Raw genomic sequence first — 21520 nt, forward strand, 5'->3', positions numbered from 1 at the left:
TATATAAAACCATTTTATTGCTATTCCATAAGTAAACAAATACACACGAATGTCTTCCCTCATACAGGTTTTCCATGTAGTGATCACAAAGCCATTTGACATTAGCTTGAACAGCGAAATCTGCACACAGGACTCTCAACTCCAAAAGGGATCACACCTTGCAGTCTTGAGAAGCAGTTTCGTTACTCAAGTTTTGATACAACTTGGTACAAACTTTAAGGACCCAACTACAAACAGGTGACTGATTTTTGCTTGTTCACTGGTTGGCTGTTTATGACTGATGTATCAACAGTTCCAAAAGGGTCTATGTCTCTATTAGGTTAATGAGATAGGAAGCAGGAACCCCTAACTTAAATCATATGATTTGAAAAGTCTTCATTCTGTAATAAACCTATTACTGAATAATAAAAACATTTGGATGTGTCACTTTTGGAAACTTAAATATCGATAGATAGATGGGGATTTGCATTACTCTCTCTATTATCTGAAAGTTTGGGGTGACCTTTTGCATTATATTTTCATTTGTAACTTAAAAAAAAAAAATAAAAGATTTGGTGCTGAAATGCTGTTATCTAATTTATTCCAGTCTGCAATGGCTCATTAAAAGTATTTTTTTCTCTCCCTCTCTCTCACACTCACACATACGTTTGGGAAACAAGCCAACAAAAAGAGTCTCCTTTCAAATGAAACTATGATGCCACTTCAACAGTGATGACTTCACATTTTCCTGTATCTTGATCTGTGCAGGTAACATGTAAGGATCCATCCCTAAGCAAGAGAGAAATAAATATTTACATATTGTACACCAGAAGTCTTGAAAATAGATCTTAACATAGCATGTATGAAAAATTTTATTTAGGGACATCAAGAATCAACATTAACATGGCTTTTGGGAAAGGCAGAAAAAGATAAACCACAGATTCCCCACAAATTCATACCCAGGTTGCAAGAGCCCCACAAATAAATTAACTGCTGCTCTTTCTTAGAGAGAAAATATAATCAATTCTCAGATGAAGTTCAGCAGCAGAAAAAGTCTATTTCTCTCAAATGTACTTTTCATAGGCACTCAGTGAGTTAATGCACAGACAAGGAAATATTTGGATTTCTGGTACCTTTTCATAGTGAGAATAGTTAATATGTCATGAAGACCTCCTTCCTTTTTATCTAAATCCTGGAGTACAATCTGTTTAAAAAAAATAATAATAAAAGGCTAAAATTGATTATATGCACTGATACAAAGTAAGCTAAGCACATGAACAGATCTAGTGTCCAAATTCCAGAAATACATTCGTCGTTAGGAATGAAATCCCTTGCTCTAATGTTCTAGGCCACTGCCCACTTGCCTATTCTGCTGATGCTGTCTCTCAAGTCTAGGATTTTAAAACAAGAACCTAAACTCAGCCGACAAATTGGAAAACAGTCTGATGAAATTCAGTAAAGACAAATGCAAAATACTACACTTAGGAAGGAATAATCAATTACCCAAATACAAAATGGGAAATGACTGCCTAGGAAGGAGTACTGTCCTCTGGATAAAGAGAAGTAGTAATGGGCTTAATTTGCAGCAAAGGAGATTGATCTTGCATAGTAGGGAAAAACTTCCTAAGTAAGGGCAGTTAAGCACTGGAACATATTACCTAGGGAGGTTGTAGAATCTTTGTCACTGGAGGTTTTATGAACAGGTTAAATAAACACCTGTCAGGTACAATCTAGATTATACTACTCCTGCCTAAGTGCAAGGGACTGGACTAGATGACCTATTGTGGTCCCTTCTAATCCTACATTTCTGTGATCCTAACTCTCCCAAATGGAGGCGACAAAATCACAAGTACTGCATTTTCCCAAAATAATCAAAATTGTACATGCTGAATGTTATTTATTCTGTTCAGAATTTATTACTAGTAATTTAAGATACAAAGTAGGTTGCAAAACAGTAAGTCCAAGTGTACGTGCAAGAGAGATCCATACAGGAAGGGCTCAATCCTTCTGTTGAGGTCACTTCACGTAAAGGTAGCTCCTTGAAATGGGAAAGGCTATGCAAGGTCTGATCCTGAAAGGGACAGCGCACCTTCAACTCCCATTAATTTCAGTATCAGTTGAGCATGCTCATCACCTCTTTTGATCAGGTCCTAAAATACTCACTATGTGAACTTCAGAACACTCCCATTCCCTTCCTAAAAAGCTCAAGTTATGGCAAACCTTTGTCTTTGGCTACTAAGTGGTATGAAAGTACCTCCAGCTAGAGGTGATCAGCACCATGCAGAATGCAGACCAACTAAGTGTGCTTTTTGTAGGAGGCATTTCTTCAAGGATTCTGTTGATTTGCAGTCAAGTGCTCTATCCACTAGGCTAACATTGAATCCTTGCCACTACTCATCCAGGGAGTATTAGATGTACCTGACCGTTTTTTAATACTTCTGATTTAGAGAAGTTGAGTACCATGTAACGTACTGTGTGTTTTTTTCCAAAGCAGTATTTGAAACTAAGATCCTATTCAATCTAGGTGGACTTGAATAGATCCTGTAGCACTGTGTGTGCTATTTACCCCACCATTCCTGGCCAAAAAGTTCTCTTACCATTGTGAAGTATGTTGCTGGGCTGGTTGCTTGCTGCATTTCAGCAGCGCTCTATATATGAGCAGCCTGCAAAGCACTTGCAGGATTCTTCAGCTTGATAAAGGTGCTAGGTAAAGGTAGAATTCCTTTTTTAAAAAATACTTTGCTTGGAAAGTCAGTATGATCTGTTTATGGGAATGATTTAAAGGCAATTTCTAGAGAGACTAGTGTAGGGACTTCCACTCCTCCCAACAAAAAGTCTGTTCTTGTACATCCACTGAATTTCCAAATAATTCACAGCAAGAATTTTATATTAACTTCTTGTATGTACTCACCTGTGCAAATTTGTCTTCCTCTTTTGCAGGACTTTTGCCTAGAGACTCATATAGTTCAAGACATACAGAGGAATTATTTCCTGGGGCAAGTAGTGTGTGCTGCCTTCGTGCTGGCAAGGGAGTTCCTGATGGAAACAGCACTGTGAATTTGTCAGTCCCCGATTCATCTACACCCTAACAAACAAGAAAAGTTGGCATGACATATCTAATCTCTGAACTTTACAGAAGGAGTTCATATTTAAAGACGTTTGAGTCTAGAGTTTTATTCGGCTCTACTCAATGGGAGTTAAGCTAGCAAAAACTGATTTTTAATTATCAGATGATAGCTACATACAGTGGTCTCTGCTTAAAAGTATAATTCAGCATTAATACTCACAATAAAGGCAAATGCTGCAGCATGGTAGTATTTGAAGCATTTCCTATTACAGCTATAGAAAATACTGCACACGGAATGGTAAATTCAGCTATTATAGCATAGCAAGGATTTGATCCAAAGCCCAATGAAATCAACAGGAGTATGTCTATTGATTTTGATAGGCTATGGATCAGGCCCTACATATTGATTTATTTAGTAGGAAGTTGCAATGTAATTGCTAGTGCTAGCATGGTTATTGGAGACTACCACCACTGTAAATCAATGAACATAACATTTCCAAGTGAGTCACCACCAATATTGATCCATTTTTGCATTAGTGGAGTAAAAAAGTTTCAATATTAAACTATGAGACTTACCTTAACTAGAATATCTTTGGCAGAACACTCAATAGATAGTGCCTCCTCCTCTAACGAGAGGTTCTCTTTCCCTACTAGGATCCCTGCTTCTGTGGCTGCCCCAATGGGAATGACCTCATCTGGTGTGATAGAATTCAGCAGCTCCACAGCTGGGAAAAGGTCTTTAATCAGCTGTTGTAGCTTTGGAATTCGAGCAGACCCACCACATAGAACTACCTAGAAAATATTATTCCTTAGTGACTTCAGAACTTTACAGAACATAAGTGAACATACAGCTACACTGTGGAAGGTTAAATTGCTCTGTAATGTTTAATGCTCTATGACCCACTGTGTAAAAAAAACAGAAATACTACAATAAAAAATATAAATACATTATTTTTGCCTGACCTCTGGACCCTTAGCATTTGTCTCAAAAAAAAGGCAGCTTGCAAGCATGAAATCATTTCTGGAGCAGGCCTCCTATTGTATCAGTGAGCTAGCTAAAAAATAGCATTCCATAAAGAAAGAACCAATTAACTCCCCACCCCAAACAACAACAGTGTCTTAGCGGAGGCCAACCTGACCTGGAAATGAAGCAAAAATTCATGACAGCCAACTATTTACATAAAACGGCGCTCAGGGATTTATCAAAAATGTTCACTTTTAAAAAAGACTTCACTTAACATTTATGAATTTAGTTTCCTTTTTAAAAATTTAATGTTACAATTTTCACTTTGTTTTGTGTTGACTCCTCTACTCACCGTTTCCTTTTGTTAGAAATTTTTTTTAAAACACACTACGCTCAGTTCAAACCTGTAGGCACTATTTTTAAGTTAGCTTTTCACAGCTTTCAAACCCCTACAGGATACCTTGATGTGCTCTTTTGCCTGAAGTTCCCATTCAAGGATCAGTTCTCACTGTGCTAAGAGCATCTGTTAGTTATTGCAGAACTTTATATCTTAGATGCCATCCCTTCTCTACCCTATCACTGAAACTAAAACAGACGTTACATGTGCAACACTGACTATGGAAATCCCAGTGGCATGTAGTATTATCCTTTGTGCTGAATAACTGAAAGACTTATTGGCCTCTACTATTCTGCAATATTACTGTAATTGATCTTGGGTTCTGCAAGCAGAAGTACTGTGCAAATCTAAAAATTAAAAAAAAAAAAAAATTTACTACTACTACGTAGTTACTTTGTACTTTACATACCTCTCCATCTTTAAGGTACTTTTAACTCTAGCTAAACAACTCATACTTCTGTGATTTGGGTAAATATTAACCTCTGCCTCACTGGCCCATTAAATTGGGTTAAGTGATTTACTCAGACATGAACTAGAACTCAGGAGTTCCTTTAAAGACATGCGAAAAAGCCCCTCTCACACACTTAGAGCACAATCCAATTCCCGATGAAGACAAATTCCACAGACTTCAGTGGGTGTTGGAACAGTCCCTTAGCCCTCAGTTATATGATGTACATGGTTTAAGTTTTAAGAATGTTTAAAAACCTAAAATAAACCTATGAAATTATAATAAATCTCCAAGTATATCAAAAATCTTTTAGACAACATTTTAGATAAGGTAAGTACAGCATCCATCCCAGCCTAGGCATATAAAATATTAAAAATAAATAAATCATGTAACTGATTTTAGTTTCCTTGAATTGATCAAGGATTTATCATCAATGTGCTACAGAGATGAAAAGGACAGTTTTAAACCATAAGGCTTTAGTCACCCTTTAGTTCTTTTATAAACCCAAAGTCTTGTGTGCGATACATTCTTCCCTTAATGTGAACACAACACCCCTCAGCAGTAATAAGAGCTACACACATGCAGAGGGTAAATTGTACCTTTAACTAGCATGACATTTAGCAGCCAGAAAATGCTTCACATACAGTGGTATACTTTGAGCCCCAGAAATTAACAGCTAATGGCTAATTCCTTGTTAATATATTCCCCAGGTGTTCTTCCAAATGAGTTCATAAACATCCTGAGAATAAAGATTAATTGTTACCTTGTTAATGTCATCTGCTGTAAATCCAACTTGTTGCAAGACTTTTTTAATTGCTTCTACACATTTATTAAAAAGTGGAGAACAAATCAGTTCAAATCTGGCCCTGTTTAACAAACAGAGAAAATGCTAAGTAAACAGCAAATACAATCTCTCAGCTGTTGGAAGAATTAGCAGTTAAAATGGAAGAGAAAGATATTTTCCACAGCATACTCTGTTTCCATAGCCATGAAGTGGCAGGATTAAGTAACAGCAGGAGCAATGTACTGGTGTGAAAGAGTCTCAGAAATATTATGGCTTCACAAATACACCAAGAAAGCTGTGGATTCAACTTTGTTTTTGTGAAGAACAGCCGAAAAAACGCAGCAGTTTAGACATGCAAAAAAATTGGGTGTTGTTCCACCCAAAGTTTCACCAATACACATTAACCCTGCTGAGATAATGTGGTGGAAAAAGTGCCTGCATGCTCCCTGCACTATACCTCCATCAGCAGCAGTACACCCGTAGAGAATTACAAGGCCAGTTTTTCCTCCTGTATAGACATACTCCAGATGGTCCACAGAAAACCATCTCCATATGCAAGTTGTGGGGGTACAACAAGGTGGTGAGACAAAGTGGAAAAATTGAATCTAATTTTGATTTTTAATCTGAAGATGCATTAAACACTAAAAAGAAATTTATCTGCAGAGGTAAAACAAAGTAAGAAGAGTTCTTAAGAATTAACAGTCAACCTCTTGCTTTATGTTCACAAGCAAGTAGTTTGAGGACCCCAGTATGTTTTACTACCTTTAATCAGAGCTTGAGAATACTACTCACCAAAGGAGTCTGGGGAAGCTTTACGTGGTTGAAAGGTATACAATGAATCACTTTAATTAAAACAAAATATTAGTCCATAAAACTGAACTAGAGCAATCCAAACAGTTTTTATGTAAGTCTGCAGATAGACTGCTCCTTTGTCTCTGCTACTGTGGTGGGTTTTGTTGTTTTTGTTTTTAATTTGTTTTTATACCAGGCTGCAGCAGCAGCAAAATGGAACTGCTGCTATTCTGTTAAGAAAACTGCCAAGCATCCTATTTTATTCTGCTTCTACTGCCAACTGGGAAAGCAATGAGCAGTAGCAGAATTGACAGGCGAAGACAATCCTCCTCCAAACGGGGGGGGGAAAAAAAAAAAAAAAAAAAAAGCAAGCCTCCAGGGAGAGGTAAGAGTAGTATAAACAGTCCACTCTCACACCAGAGAACCGAGGAGGGGTGGAAGGGAGAGAAAGTTTCTGCCCCTCTCAGCAAAAGGGATAGAACTTACTCTGTGCAGGGTCTTGGAACAGAACACCTGGTACAAATCCCAGCTCCCTACACCTCTCACTTATCAGGGCTCTCTATCCACTTTTCTTTGATATCTAGCTCTGGCCAGTAGGTCTCTGGTAAGATTTTCAAGCCCCGTCTTCAATAAAGTCAGATTCTATGTCATTATGCTGGATTAGGGCTATTCATCCTTCAAGTAAAAGTCTGGAAAATAGTCCATATGAAATAAAGACAAAATTCTGGGGGACCTTTCAAAAGTCAACAGTCAGAACCTGCAGTGCAATGCTAGAAGCCTTCGTTAGTACTCAGAGCCCAATTCTTGCAGCCTTTACTCATCTGACACTAAAGCCAACGGAGCTATTCACATTAGCAGAGACTTCTAGATATTGCTGGAATGAGAGATCAAAAACCCAGTTTTCATCTTCAGTACCCCTCCACCCCAAAATTCAATTTTACACACACACACACAATCCTAGAAAACAATCCTAACAAAAATATCAAAAGTAATTTCAAAAGGATCACCCTTACCTGGACACATTACAATCAAAATCCAGACCATCATATAATGAGTCTACGAAACAGTTCGAACTTCCCAAGGTTGACAAAGAGTGCTTTGCAACATCAGCGCTGTTCATTAGCTTCATCATAGCTCTGGAATTTCCTCTTACATCATGTTTGTAAGATCTGTATTAAAAAGAAGTCTTTACGATGACTGAGAAACTGTTTTAGACATAATGCATTAGATATGCTTTCAAGAAGTTAGTATTAAAGTGGCTCCTTTTCCCATTCTTCAGTAAACTGTACATTTTGAATGACCTTACAAGAATAAAGAAAAATGTCTGCTTCAAATTCAAGCAAAGGACACATTCTTCAGTGCTATTTGGAGAAAGCCAGGAATTAGTGTTTTAACAAGCAGAGATTTCATCAGTCTCTCCTCAAAACAATCTCCTAAATGAATGCAATATGGGAAGAAGATGCCTGAAGCTAATCAATTTAAAGTTCAATCATCAGAGTTGTTTCAAGAAACAAAACAACATTAAACAGAAGTTGTAACAACCTCATCCAAAAGATCTCAAAGCATTCTATAAACTTGACTAAGTGATTAGGAATATATAGCAATTGCTTCAACAACTTCTTAATAAAAGCTGCCGTTATTTAAAAACAAAAACAAAACACCCCAGAGTTGGAATGAGACTGCTTTAAAAAAAAAAAAAAAGCAGCTTACAGCAACACTGCACAACAGTTTGAGTCAGAAAAAGAATGTTATCCATCTGAAACTTACAGGGTGGTTTTCTGTAGGATCAGTGAATTCACCCAAGCCAACTTTTGCTAAATGCATGGAATTATTATTCAATATTTATATGGTGGTAACACCTAGAACGGGGGTTCTCAAACGGGGGGTCACAAGGTCATTGCGGGGGGGGGATTGTGAGCTGTGAGCCTCCACCCCAAACCCCACTTTGCCTCCAGAGAGAATTTTAAAAAAGGTAGTCCCAACATTAATAGCAATGTATGTTTTTCTGTAGCTGTAAAATATTCAGCACTTACCTCTGAAATTCAGAAGCTAAATGTTGTGCTAAGGCTTCTGTGAAACAGACACCACCTATACTATCATCTGTGTTTGTGGCAAGAACACGATATATTCCACTATTTACTTCTATAACTGTCACAGAGAGCGATGTTCCTCCAAGCTTAAAAACCAACACATTGCTGCCAGGTTAAAACAAAACAAAACAAAAACCTGAAAACTAGATCAGTAAAATACATACATTTCCTCATACTCATTATTTCTAACTAAACATATACACACAATGTAAATTAAGTTTTTTAAATTGTTTGTCAATAACATTTGATTGGAAGTACTGAAATACATACATCTATCATATCTATGGCTATTATTTTACAGTATTCCTCCAAGAAACAGAACAATAGTTGATAGCATGCTTACAAGTAGCAAACAGCCTATGACTAAACGGAGCGTAACTGGGAACTAACATTTACTTGATGTTATGAGCCCTAGTTATACTTACAGCAGGATAGAAAACTGACACCTGGGCAGATCTCAACTTTTTAATTTTGTACAGCACTTGAATACTCAGGTAATAGAAGCGACATATTTTAACTTAAAACTTGGATAGAACAGTACTATGTTTACTATTGTCATAACTTCCTTAACAAATTGAATTACATTTTAGTTTTTATTTTCAAGTTAAGTAGTCATGGTCTTTTGTCAATCCAGTCAGCTCACTACCGAGCAAGACAACTTTTTTACATATTTTTTTCCATATCCAGTGTAGCACAGTATGGGTTTTTAAATTACGGTTATCCGTTCAAAGTCATTTAAGTAATTGAAAACAAATCTGTATTGAAAATGAAGGCTATAAAAAAAACTTTTCAAATTTCCAATGACAAACTTTAATGTTAACTATAATATTGTGTTCCCTGGGCATTTCCTAGCAAAGTTATGATTTTTGCATTTATTGTTATGACAATACAATGACGTCTCCCGATTTTTGTAGTCACAATAAAGCCTTAATTACACACCACTATTGTTCATCAAAACCTCCAGTTTTCAAGCAACCACAGTTAAATCTATTTTAAAAAGCACACACAAAAATGAGATAAAAGCATTTTACCTTTTCCCAGTGGGTGAATCTTGTCCAATTCCATACGCCAAGAGAGCTGCAGATGGCTCATGAATTAATCTCAGAACATTAAATCCAGCTGCCCCAGCTGCTTGCCTGTGATAAGACACACCACAGCTAAAGATCTGCATTTCACTTACTGTAGTGGTACATATTACTGAGGCCTCTTCAATGTACATACACCACAGAGTCATGTTACCCAGATATAAAATGATATTTCCAAGGTTTTGGCCTAGTCAAGGAACACTATTAAAAGTCCTGTCTATAATGCAAATTGTTACTGGGTCCCCTGCCTTAATTGTATATATGAAGTGTCAAGGAAAAATGTATTGTAATGCATGAGAGTCTCTGACACAAAATATAACAAAGTGAAATTGGCTGTGTTTTATTTGGCAGCAGAAGTTTTAACTTTAAGAACAAAATCTAACTGATAACATTCCAGAAAAAATCCCCATAAATTGTTCTCAGCACTGATAGCAGGAAAGTTTGGTTTTATATCTGATCCAAATCACCTTGATTGCGTCCAAAAAAAAAAAAAAAATCTCTGGAAAATTCAATGTCTCTGAACTGCCTACAATAAAATTTCTTCCAGATAAAAGTCTATTGCCTTTACGCTTGAAACAGAAGTACTAAGCCATTGTGACACACTCCAATATGCATCTTGTAATAGCCATGTAACTAATTTAGCATTTCTCAGATTAACTGGCAAGTATGAAATGTCCTCAGTAACACAAAAACCTCGTAAGTGCTTTGCTCAATGACTCTCAAATACCATTTGCTGGTTTAAGACTCATGTGAAAGTAGAATGAATTATACTGAAATTATAATTCATTAAAGAAATGCTATTTGAAGGGTTTGTTGAAATATAGTTGTCAGGAAGAGAAACATTAAGGAGTGAGAGACAATGGGTCCTCAAACTAATTAACTTAGAGCTCCTACTGAGCTAGGAGATTGGTAAAAGTTAGTATGCAAATAAGATATGTATGTATATTTGTCAGTTTCTGCTTCCTTTTGTCTCTTATGTTAAATTGGCTTTGGCTTATTTGTATAAATAAGTTAGCTTGAGCCTCAAAGAGGGACTCTCATATCTGGGTGAACTGGCAAAGCGCTTTGCTAATAAACAGAGTGGTCTGACAAATTATGTGAGTCCTGAATCTGACTTTGACACTCACAATGCTTATTTCCAGATGGATTTTTAATAGACATCTGGCATCTGATTTTTTTTAAAATCTAAAAGTTGGAGCATTTCGATTTATAATAGTAAAATACTTTTTTTTTTTTTAAATGACTTAGGCTTGTGTAATATAAAAAGGACTGACAGCCCTGGAGAGAGAACCCCTACAAGAATAAACAGTGGTACAGAAAGTGGTCCTGTGTTGTCCTACCAGGGCGTCTCAAACCTAGCATGGCGGGATAAGAGTTCAGTCTCCATGCTCATACAGCATCTAACCTCCCTGGTACGATCGCCCATAAAGGTGCTATTTGGTACCAATTTTGATGCTCAGATTTGTGATGTAAAAACCTAAGGAGGAACAGCACTGAAGTCATTTGCATTTGTGGAAGTATAACATTGTATAAGTATAACGTTGTATAAGGGGACATGCTGGATACATTGTATATGAGAGGGCATGCCAAAACATGTTACAAAGTATCTGAGGGAGCACACGTAGGGACAGTTAGCTTTTGAATGGAGAAGCAATTAAGATAGAGCCAGCACGTCTAAGAAGCAGGCATCAGAATGGAAGGTGTGAAGGGCAATTAGTTAAGGTAACTGGAAGCTGTTAAAGGAGATTGTTAAGGGTGGCAGGTAATTGAAGATACATGACTGGTCTCAGGGATCTCGAAGGGTGGTGACTAAAATCTTTTTCTTCTTTTGTCTGTAACTTCTCTGTAACTTGTCCTCCAAAAAACTGTATAAATTAAGAGACACCAGCCCCACTCGGGGGGCTCACTTCTAAATGTATTAGCAGAGCAGCTTTGCTAATAAAACAGAGTGGTCTGATAAATTGGGAGTCTGAGTCAAACTTTGACACATTTCAAGTGGAACACAACAGTCACCAGGTGATAAAACCTCTGGGGTGAAGTCTTTTCTATTGAAGTCAGTAGCAAAACTCCCACTGTCTTCAACTGGGCCAGGATTCTACTCCTGATTATTACCAGGGTGGTCCAAATTTGAACCAGCAAACTAGGGTTCCAATCTTGTAACTATAAAAGCAGTACCTGTGGCACCTCAGAGACTAATCAGTCGGTTAGTCTCTAAGGTGCCACAAGTACTCCTTTTCTTTTTGCAAATACAGACTAACACGGCTGCTACTCTGAATCTTGTAACTGTTAGTGGATGTTCAGATTGCTACACCTGTGAAGGCTCTATAGACGCACAGCAACCTGCCCCATGCACTATCAGTTACAGGATTTAGGTCCAAATATGGAAGTCTCCATATCCCATCAGTAGGGCCCTACCAAATTCACGGCCATGAAAGACGCACCAAGGACTGTAAAATCTGGTCTTTTGTGTGCTTTTCCCCTACGCTATACATATTTCACGGGGGAGACAAGCATTTTTCAAATTGGGGGTCCTGACCCAATGTGACCCTTGTATGTGTGAACCTTATGACACCCCTCCTCCCCCAACTCCTTTTTGGGTCAATCCCTACAAATACAACACTGTGAAATTTCAGATTTAAATAGCTGAAAGCATGACATTTATGATTTTTAAAATCCTAGGACCATAACATTGACCAAAATGGACCATGAATTTGGTAGGGCCTTACCATCAGTAATCCCTTGAGCCATTCTGTCCCCCTGCATCTAAATGAAAAGAGAAGTCATTCTTCTTACCCAAGGGCATTTTTCTGGTTCTCTCCAAACTCAAATGGCACAGTAATAACCACATCACTGACATCGGAACCCAAAGCAGACTGAGCAGTTTCTGTTTACAAACAGAGGCAGAACATGTGGATTAAAATATTACTATTTTTAAAAGACGCCTTAATATAGCCAAGGTGTTGATAACTTTTAAAGTTTTACTCCCTATTTACCTTTCATTTTACTGAATATGAGTTTTGCAACTTCTTCAGGGCAAACAAGTTTGTTATCTATTTCATACTGGAGTTTTCCATTCTTCTCAGTGACCTAGGAATAAAGCCAACATATGTGCATGTGACATGGTAGGTCTCAGTTTGTTTGTAATGAAAATTAATGTTTATGTCTAATTTGGTTTCCATTCCCAGAAAAGAAAACTAGATCAGGGAAACATTTTCATGTTTGTGTTTGGCCCAAATGGTATGAAGACTCCACAACAGATTTGACCAAGGAGGGGGGTCATATCCAGGCCTGAATCATGAAGCCAAGCCCATGGTATATAACATTCAAACACAACGGAAAAAACCCCTAAGGATTTGGACCTCAAATATCATGGAAATGTTGGGGAAGGTTTGTCTAAGACACAATTTCTCCCAGGCACAGAGGGAGGACTTTCAGACCCTCATATTATCTAGCTTTTGCGCCAATTTACATGAATTTATCGAGATGGGTGGTCAACGATTAACACAGCCTGGCTGTCACTCCTCTGGGAGGAAGGAGGTGAGGCAAGGGCTGGATACAGGGGATCATTGATCTGTTACTCAGACTCCCCCATGCCTGTGAGCTCCTGAGATAGAGATCAGGTCAGTATCTTGAGTTAATAAAGTTTTTTTTAAAATCTTTCTTTGAAACAAAGCTTTCCAGTAGCAAGGATAATGTTGTCTTAAGATTCAATAATGTGGTTGCTCGTGTAATAAACATTTTAATTTCATGCTTCCTATGCTGAGCGTTTTCTGCATTTATTTATAATGTTAATAAAAGCTAGTTACTATTCTCTTTGACTGCATTAAAGAATCACCGTCTCTGAAGTTCTCCTTCAGGCATATTACCCAAGGGAGAACCCACATATAATGGATGGCTCTAACTCCACAAGAGAGACAAATAGAGGGTTTAAAGCAGAATATAGCAAAACCTCTCATTAAAAAAGAAGCTTCTATCACACATGGCGTCCTGTAGAGCTTCAGATAGTGATCAGACCCATATGGCACAAAGACACTGTAATGAGGTGTTTGTGATACTAAAATAAATGATGGAACCAATGCCAATTTTTTCAACTCTAGGGACAAGAAAAAAACTGGATCATACTTACTGGACATTTGCTTTCTGCAATATATTTCTCAGCTTGTGGGTCACCAGAGCTGTCAAAACAAATTAAGAGTGATGTTTTGCAGGTGGCATTGGATGTGTGGTTCCACCTACCTAGTTGTTCATTTTTTCAGCTTATGACACTCCGTCTATGAAGATCCACTTGTATTTTATTTATTTTAGTCAAAACTCCTGTTGCAATTACTATTAATAAACAGCAGGTCTGGGGCCCCACCCCTGTCATGGAAAAACTCAAGAGAAAGGGACAATTTTTCTAAGGCTTTGTCTACTCGGGAATTTTGTCGGCAAAACTTTTGTCATTCAGGGGTGTTAAAAAAAAACAAAACACCCTCGAACGACAAAAAAGTTTTACCGACAAAAAGCATCGGTGTGAACAGTGCTCTGTCAGCAGGAGCGCTTTGCGCAGCTACACTGTGCACCTTTTAGCGGCCTGGCTGTAGTGGCACAGCTGTGTCGCTAAAAGGTGCGTAGCGTAGATAAAGCCTAAGTTACATTTTGAAGAAAGAAAACAAAGTGCACCCTGGAAAAATATCAATCACTTCTGATTTACTACCCTCACGGATAAAAAATAAAATCTGAACAATTAACAGTATCGTCTGCATTCAACGTGATTTTTATTTCAGGACCATATGTCAATATCATTTTCGTTATATCAGTTGTAAATAATCACAGCAGTTACAAGCTGATTAACTTATTCTAAAAGATGAGCAAAAGTTTAACTGTCAAAATTCTACACCAGAAGGAAAATAAAATAAAAATCAGACTATACACAGGTAGATTCTCTCCCTCGGCCTGCCATTTAAAGAATTTTAATTTGTTTTTAATCTGTTACAAACCTTTCTTGTTGATTTGTCACCTCTCTGATTACAAAGTTGAGCATTTTATTAGGCAGGACTAAAAACCAAATAAAGTAGAACCTTGCTAATTTGCAATGATGAATGAACGACACGAGATTGCTTGTGGCATTCATGGAGGTGCTGACCAGAGTGGAATACCGCTTTTGGACTCAGGACACGAGCACTGAGTGGTGGGATCTGGCTGGTGAATCTTGCCCATATGCTCAGGGTTCAGCTGATCACCATATTTGGGGTCGGGAAGGAATTTTCCTCTAGGGCACATTGGAAGAGGCCCTGGAGGTTTTTCGCCTTCCTCTGTAGCATGGGGCAAGGGTCACTTGCTGGAGGATTCTCTGCTCCTTGAAGTCTTTAAACCATAATCTGAGGACTTACGTAGCTCAGACATAGGTGAGAAGTTTATCGCAGGAATGGGTGGATGAGATTCTGTGGCCTGCATTGTGCAGGAGGTCAGACTAGATGATCATCATGGTCCCTTCTGACCTTAATATCTATGAATCTATGATTCTTGTGTTCACTGTAGTTCACAAGATGGTCTTTGTTAATTTGTGGATTTACTTGTAGTTTACTTTAAATTCAAGGTAATAATTCAGTAAATGTACAGCAGCATATTTTAACCTTTGTAACGTTTTCTGCATACAAATAAAGAAATCTTGGTAGTAAGAGTCCACACTACAGTTGAGAAGTAGGCCAAACCCAGCATTATTTTGGACAAGTTATGAAGTGTGAGGATTACCTATTGGCAAATTCTTATTCCAGTTTGATTCTGCAAACAAATGCAGGCAAAGAATACTCTAAAGTCTCTAACTTCTTATTCCACAGTTCATTAAAGAACGGAAAAACTACCAAAGACAATTTTTGGGATCTAGTGACCTCTCTTATCAAAGCCAAACTATTAAACTGATTAAACTTTAGATCTTAAATTATATATATCTCATTAACAGACCAGTTTTAGTGAGAAGACTTGTGTACAAATATGCGTTAAATAAGCATTTGCTATTTTCATCCCCAATTTGTAATATTTCATTTGAGGAGTGTGTGTATATTTTCTTTCATATCTATTCACTTACCTTCTCCCAAGAATCTGCTTTACTTTCACTACTGTATTTGCAATATTTCTTACTCTACTTTGTTTTGCTGCCAAACCAACCACCTGCAAAATGGAAAAGAAATTATGAAATGAAAAAATGGACATTCCTCTCTGCAGAAAACTGCTACAGCGATAAAAAAATTACCTCTTCGTTTTTTGAGTAAGCAACAACAGCTGGTGTGACTCTATCACCTGCATCATTGGCAACCACATCTGCACGGCCATCCTAAAAACAAAATACACCACCCAAAGGCAGAGAGAAGTCATTCAGTGAAATATTAACATACCTTCCTACCTTAGCAATGAAATATGCAGCATCAACATTTATTACCAAACACAGCCAGTGGTGCCAATTAAAAACTTGCGCTCTATGAGTGAGTTTAGCATTTCATCGTTCCATCCTGCAGAGCGAGATCCTCTATTGGGAACATAAGAACGGCCATACTGGGTCAGATCAAAGGTCCATCTAGCCCAGTATCCTATCTTCCAACAGTGGCAAATGCCAGGTGCCCCAGAGGGAATGAACAGAACAGATAATCATCAAGAGATCCATGCCGTCACCCATTTCCAGCTTTTGGCAAACAGAGGCTAGAGTCGCTATCCCTGCCCATCCTGGCTAAAAGCCATTGATGGACCTATCGTCCATGAACTTATCTAGTTCTTTTTTTAACTCTGTTATAGTCTTGGCCTTCACAACATCCTCTGGCAAAAAGTTCCACAGACTGACCATATGTTGCGTGAAAAAATATTTCCTTTTGTTTGTTTTAAGCCTGCTGCCTATTAATTTCATTTGGTGACCCCTAGTTCTTGAGTTATGAGAAGGAGTAAATAACACTTCCTTATTTACTTTCTACGCTCCAGTCATGATTTTATAGACCTCTATCATATCCCCCTTAGTCATCTCTTTTCCAAGCTGAAAACTCCCAGTTTTATTAATCTCTCCTCATATGGCAACCATTCCACGCCCCTAATAATTCTTGTTGCCTTTTCTGAACCTTTTCGAATTCCAATATATCTTTTTTGAGATGGGGCGAGCACATCTGCATGCAGTATTCAAGAGGTGGGCATACCATTGATTTATATAGAGGCAACATGATATTTTCTGTATTATCTATCTCTCTCTTAATGGATTCCCAACATTCTGTTTGCATTTTTTTGACTCCCACTGCACATGGAGTCGAGGATTTCAGAGAACTATCCGCAATGACTCCAAGATCTCTCTATTGAGTGGTAACAGCTAAATGCCCACACTGAACAGCTCTGCGGCTAACAGCAACGGACAGACACTAGAATGGCTTTTTCGCACATTGTGAGGCCAGCGTGACCTGTCCAGTCCAGAGAACTGCACCCAGGGACCCCTGCATAACTTGTGTGCCACAAAAGCATCTTTCAGAAAAGCATCGTCCTGAGGACACCAAGGGAGGGAGAATCTCTCACGTCCCTTGGCGGGCTGTCCAGGGCTTAGCCATCCCAGCCCTTAACAGCCTGTGGCCCTGACTGTGGTACACACGCACCCTGCTCACAGGGGGAGGGATAGCTCAGTGGTTCGAGCATTGGCCTGCTAAACCCAGGGTTGTGAGTTCAATCCTTGAGGGGTCCATTTGGGATCTGGGGCAAAAATTGGGGATCGGGCCTGCCCTGAGCAGGGGGTTGGACTAAATGATCTCCTGAGGTCCCTTCTAACCCCGATACTCTATGACTCTGTGAACGGTGGCCTTGGCGCCCCACCCCGAGCCGGGCCCCAGCCCCAAGCGGCCGGCCCGGTGGGAGGGCTCCCAACGCCCAGCTACCCCTCACCACACCCCCAGCGCGGCCTACCTTATAAACGGCCACACAGGCGCAGGTGGAACCCAAATGGACGCCTATGGCCGCCATGAGCCCCTTACTCCACGCCGCCGCCGCCGCTTTCCCCCCCCCCCAATGCACCGCGACGCCGCCCGCGCCAATCAAATTCCGCATCGGCCTCCCGACGAAGCTTTCGCTCGGGCCAATCCCAGAGACAGGCTCAGGTTTCTCCCTCGCTCTTCCGGCTACAGACTGAGGCGGCGAACCGCCAATGAAAGATCGAGCCGGGGTTCGTCGTCACCGAGCCCAGCAACCCAAGCACTTTTCTTCCCCCTGGCGGCGGCCGGGAGGGGAGAAGGGGGCGGGGTCAGCCGGCGGGGTCGCGTCTCGAGCCCGGCGGCGCTGCCAGCACCGTGCCGCAGCCCCCCGCGCGCGGCCCCTGCGCGGCCCTGGCCCTCGCCCTGCTGTGCGCGGGCCCCTGGGCCGCCGCCGCCCGCGCCCCGCGGGGACAGGCAGCGCAGTGCGAAGGTGAGCGGGGCAGAGGGACTGGGGCCCGCTGGCCTGACTGCACCGTGTGCCGCTGCCCGGTGCTAGCAGTAGCTGCATGACCCCGGCTGCTCGCTGCGGCGTGCGCCCTGTGCCTCACGGCGGTTTCTTAACAGTGCGATCGTCCTCATCCGGGGGGGGGAGGGAGAGCCGCCCCCCCACCCCAGGACTGGTTAATCCACCGTGGGAAGTGCAACCCCCCCATGCATGGCCCCGGCCCCCGCAGCGTCACCGAGAGAGTCTCTTTGGGGTTCCTCCCAGCTCCCCTGGGGCAGATTTGCCTCCGCTGCCTGGCGCCTACTCGCTTTGATTTTCGGAAGTGCTTAGTCAAAGATCCCATGAAAGCAAGTGGGAGCTACCTGTGCTCGCTCAGCAACTTTGGAAATCAGGTCAATCATGGCAGACAGGCTGGAGTCATACACAGAGGCCTCGCGTCGTCGCTCCTGTTGCTCTAGAGCAGTGATTTTGAATGCTGCTTGCATGCATAGTTAATGATGCTTCTGTGTCACTGACAGATGGTAGTCACCGGCATCCCAGGGGAGCCAGCTGAGGTCACTCAGGGTGAACTGCAAAGAGTGGTGCAGGCAATCCCCCAAGCTAGTAGATATTCCAATACTTAGACTTACCAAGCCAGCACAAAGCAGCTTCTGTTATACTCGCTGGTTACTCAGAAATCAACAACATAGTCCCCTTAAAGTAACCCAGCCTCAGGCCTCCGCCTACACAGCCAAGTCAGGTATGATGATTTCTTAAAAATCTCATTTCATCATATAAAAAAGTTCCTACCAATCCCAAGGAATCAGACACATTACCTTCCAGGTTAATGAATATTCCAGATTTTATCCAAATACATGCTTTCTTACAGCCATTCTTATTAACTAAAATTTATTTTAAAAGAAAAGGGAGAGAGAGTATGGTTAAAAGATCAATATACATATAGGCATGAGTTCAATTCTTGAGGTTCAGATTCATAGCAGAGATGGTGAGCTTTGTAGTTGCAAGGAGTTCTTTTAGAATTTAGTCCATAGATTATAGTCCAATATCCTATTCAGTGTGTTCTGGTTTAACTGGGATCTCAGTCTTGCAACTCAAACTTCCCCCGATGAAGCTTAAGCAGATCTGAGATGAGAGGATCAGGACCCAAGGATCTTTTATACAATTTCAGGCCTTCTTCGATAGGTCAAAGTCCCTTGGCTTACAATAGGCAATCAGGGCAACTTCGAAGAAGGTCTATCACCAGTACTTAGCTACACAAATTAATATAAGGCAATCGTCTGTTTTTCCACCATTCGCAGATGACTGGCTATACACTTCAAAGAGATAAATACAGGGATATCCTGTGTTTACAGTTCATCTAAATGCTAAAATGTTCTTTTGATCTCTGAATTAACAGAATACAGCATAGACAGGGACTGTTTGATTACATTGTTGACCTCTACCAATATATATGTAAATACACAAAAACACAAACATTATCTCCCCACATATTTTTAAGGGTTGAATTTGAGTCATTCATCCTGCAGGACACTTAACCCTTTCTGGTCATGCGTCACAGGTAGAAATCAAGGTTGGAATTCAGTTGTCAAAATTAAGGCCACGGTTCCATGGAGCCAGGCCTCCATTTATTAGAGGGCTTTTTTGTAAGCACTGGTTGCTCTGGCCTGTTATACCTGGCCATTGATGGAGAAATAGAGTAAATAAAACAAAATCTTGGCCACCTTTTAGGAATCTCTGCCTGGATCCATGTGGCTCTGTCCGTTACACCAGGTTGTGTATCTGCTTGATTTAATGGGGTCAACATGAAAGCCTGTAGAAAATACTGCATTATAAATAATATTTGTAACATTAGCACTGTAAATATGCTAACCACTGTGCAAATATACAAGACATAGTCTCTGCTTCTAAGAACTCACAATCTAGCAATCAAGTAACCGGTGAAGGGTAGGGCAGAGGGATAAAACACAGTGAAAGTTTTCTTCATGCCTCCTCCCTCCCCATTACGTTAGTTAATGGCTTGTAGAAGGGAGTCTTAAGGAGGGGTTGACAAAGAACATTTTGAGCATAAAGAGGTAGTGTGGGAAAAGAGGACAAGGGTGTCAAAACTGGCATGTGCACAGGGTTGCAAAAGTTGGAATTGGGGCGCAAGGAGGGATGATACCTGTGTCATTGACAGTCGTAAAAATAACCCCTATGCCCAGTTAAGTCAGACTCTTTGTGCAACAATGGCAAAAATTCGACGCAAGTCATACCATTTTGCCATCATGTCTCTCCTTGCTTGTAGCTTATGAAACTGTGGCTCATCTCGGCCACAGGTGTACAATAATATGTGCTAAGTAAAATGTGTAAATAAAATTTTCTAACCTACCATCTGTGTGCTGTCATGAATTTTCTTTAAAAGCTCTTATCTCTCACTGTACAGCCCCTTGTTTTCTTTAGGTCCTGTATGCTAAATATACACACAATCAGTACATAAACAGGTTTCAGAGTGACAGCCATGTTAGTCTGTATTCGCAAAAAGAAAAGGAGTACTTGTGGCACCTTAGAGACTAACACATTTATTTGAGCATAAGATTTCGTGAGCTAAAGCTCACTTCATCGGATGCATCTGATGAAGTGAGCTGTAGCTCACGAAAGCTTATACTCAAATAAATTGGTTAGTTTCTAAGGTGCCACAAGTACTCCTTTTCTTAGTACATAAACAGTAGATGAATGTTGATGTGAGGCACGCAAAAGCTTTCTCTATCAGCTTTTCTTCTTGCAGTAAGAGGGACATGGGGACACACCAGTACTGTTAGGCAACAGAAAACAAACATAGTTCCCCAGAGCCTATATGTGTGTGTGATGTTTTAGAACACGCTTGATTTAAATGGAATGTGTCAACTAAAAATTTTAGGCCCGTTTGAATCTTTTTTAAACAAAATCCAAATTGTAAAATGAATAAAAATGTTTTATGCTCTAAACACTTTAAAAATGAAAACCTCAATGCAGCATTGTATTAGTGCATGAGAATTGAGGCCCTGATCCTGCAAACCATTCCCATGCAACGGCCAAAGCCAGTGTGGTTCCACAGAGGCCCAGGGGTCTGCCCATGTGGAGTAGGTTTCAGGATCAGGATCTTAAGTGTTACACTGCAGTGTAATAACAGCATGGTGCTAGTGCATACCAACCAGAAAGTGAAATTGAGCAATCTAATTTCACAATCCAAACCACGGGTGGGCAAGCTACGGCCCGCGGGCCGGATCTGGCCCATCAGGGCTTTGGATCCGGCCTGCAGGATTGCCACCCCCATGGCACCGCAGGCCCCGCACCGCTCCCAGAAGCGGCCGGTACCACGTCCCTGCGGCCTCTGGGGAAGGGGGTGGGAGCAGAGGGCTCCGTGTATTGCCCTCGCCTGCAGGCACCGCCCCCCCGCAGCTCCCATTGGCTGGGAACGGGGAACCGCGGCCAATGGGAGCTTCGGGGGAGGTACCCACATGCAAGGGCAGCGCGCAGAGCC

General features: G+C 40.5%; 2 protein-coding genes and 1 long non-coding RNA gene across 3 annotated transcripts in view; 2 read left to right on the forward strand and 1 right to left on the reverse strand.

Annotated features, from left to right (window-relative positions):
* HSPA14 (heat shock protein family A (Hsp70) member 14) lies at positions 1-17616 on the reverse strand. The gene is made up of 14 exons (XM_048836538.2): positions 17512-17616; positions 15839-15919; positions 15674-15756; positions 13733-13781; positions 12600-12693; positions 12400-12490; positions 9553-9657; positions 8465-8626; positions 7445-7600; positions 5619-5721; positions 3623-3838; positions 2891-3064; positions 1113-1183; positions 1-768 (listed from the first exon to the last, which is right to left on the reverse strand). Exons 1-14 carry the CDS (start codon positions 17566-17568, stop codon positions 690-692), a joined length of 1521 nt encoding a protein of 506 aa, XP_048692495.1. The 5' UTR covers positions 17569-17616; the 3' UTR covers positions 1-689.
* On the forward strand, positions 660-4008 carry LOC142070654 (uncharacterized). The gene is made up of 2 exons (XR_012666596.1): positions 660-747; positions 2920-4008. It is a non-coding gene; the product is annotated as an uncharacterized LOC142070654 (long non-coding RNA).
* Positions 17614-21520, forward strand: part of CDNF (cerebral dopamine neurotrophic factor) — a 20857-nt gene continuing 16950 nt past the window's right edge. The window contains exons 1-2 of the mRNA XM_075126850.1: positions 17614-17702; positions 17789-18006. Of these exons, the coding sequence (XP_074982951.1) occupies positions 17614-17702; positions 17789-18006 (307 nt within the window). The remainder of the gene's footprint in view (positions 17703-17788; positions 18007-21520) is intronic.

The sequence above is a fragment of the Caretta caretta genome, chromosome 1 (assembly GCF_965140235.1).
Source record: "Caretta caretta isolate rCarCar2 chromosome 1, rCarCar1.hap1, whole genome shotgun sequence".
Lineage (NCBI taxonomy): Eukaryota > Metazoa > Chordata > Testudines > Cheloniidae > Caretta > Caretta caretta.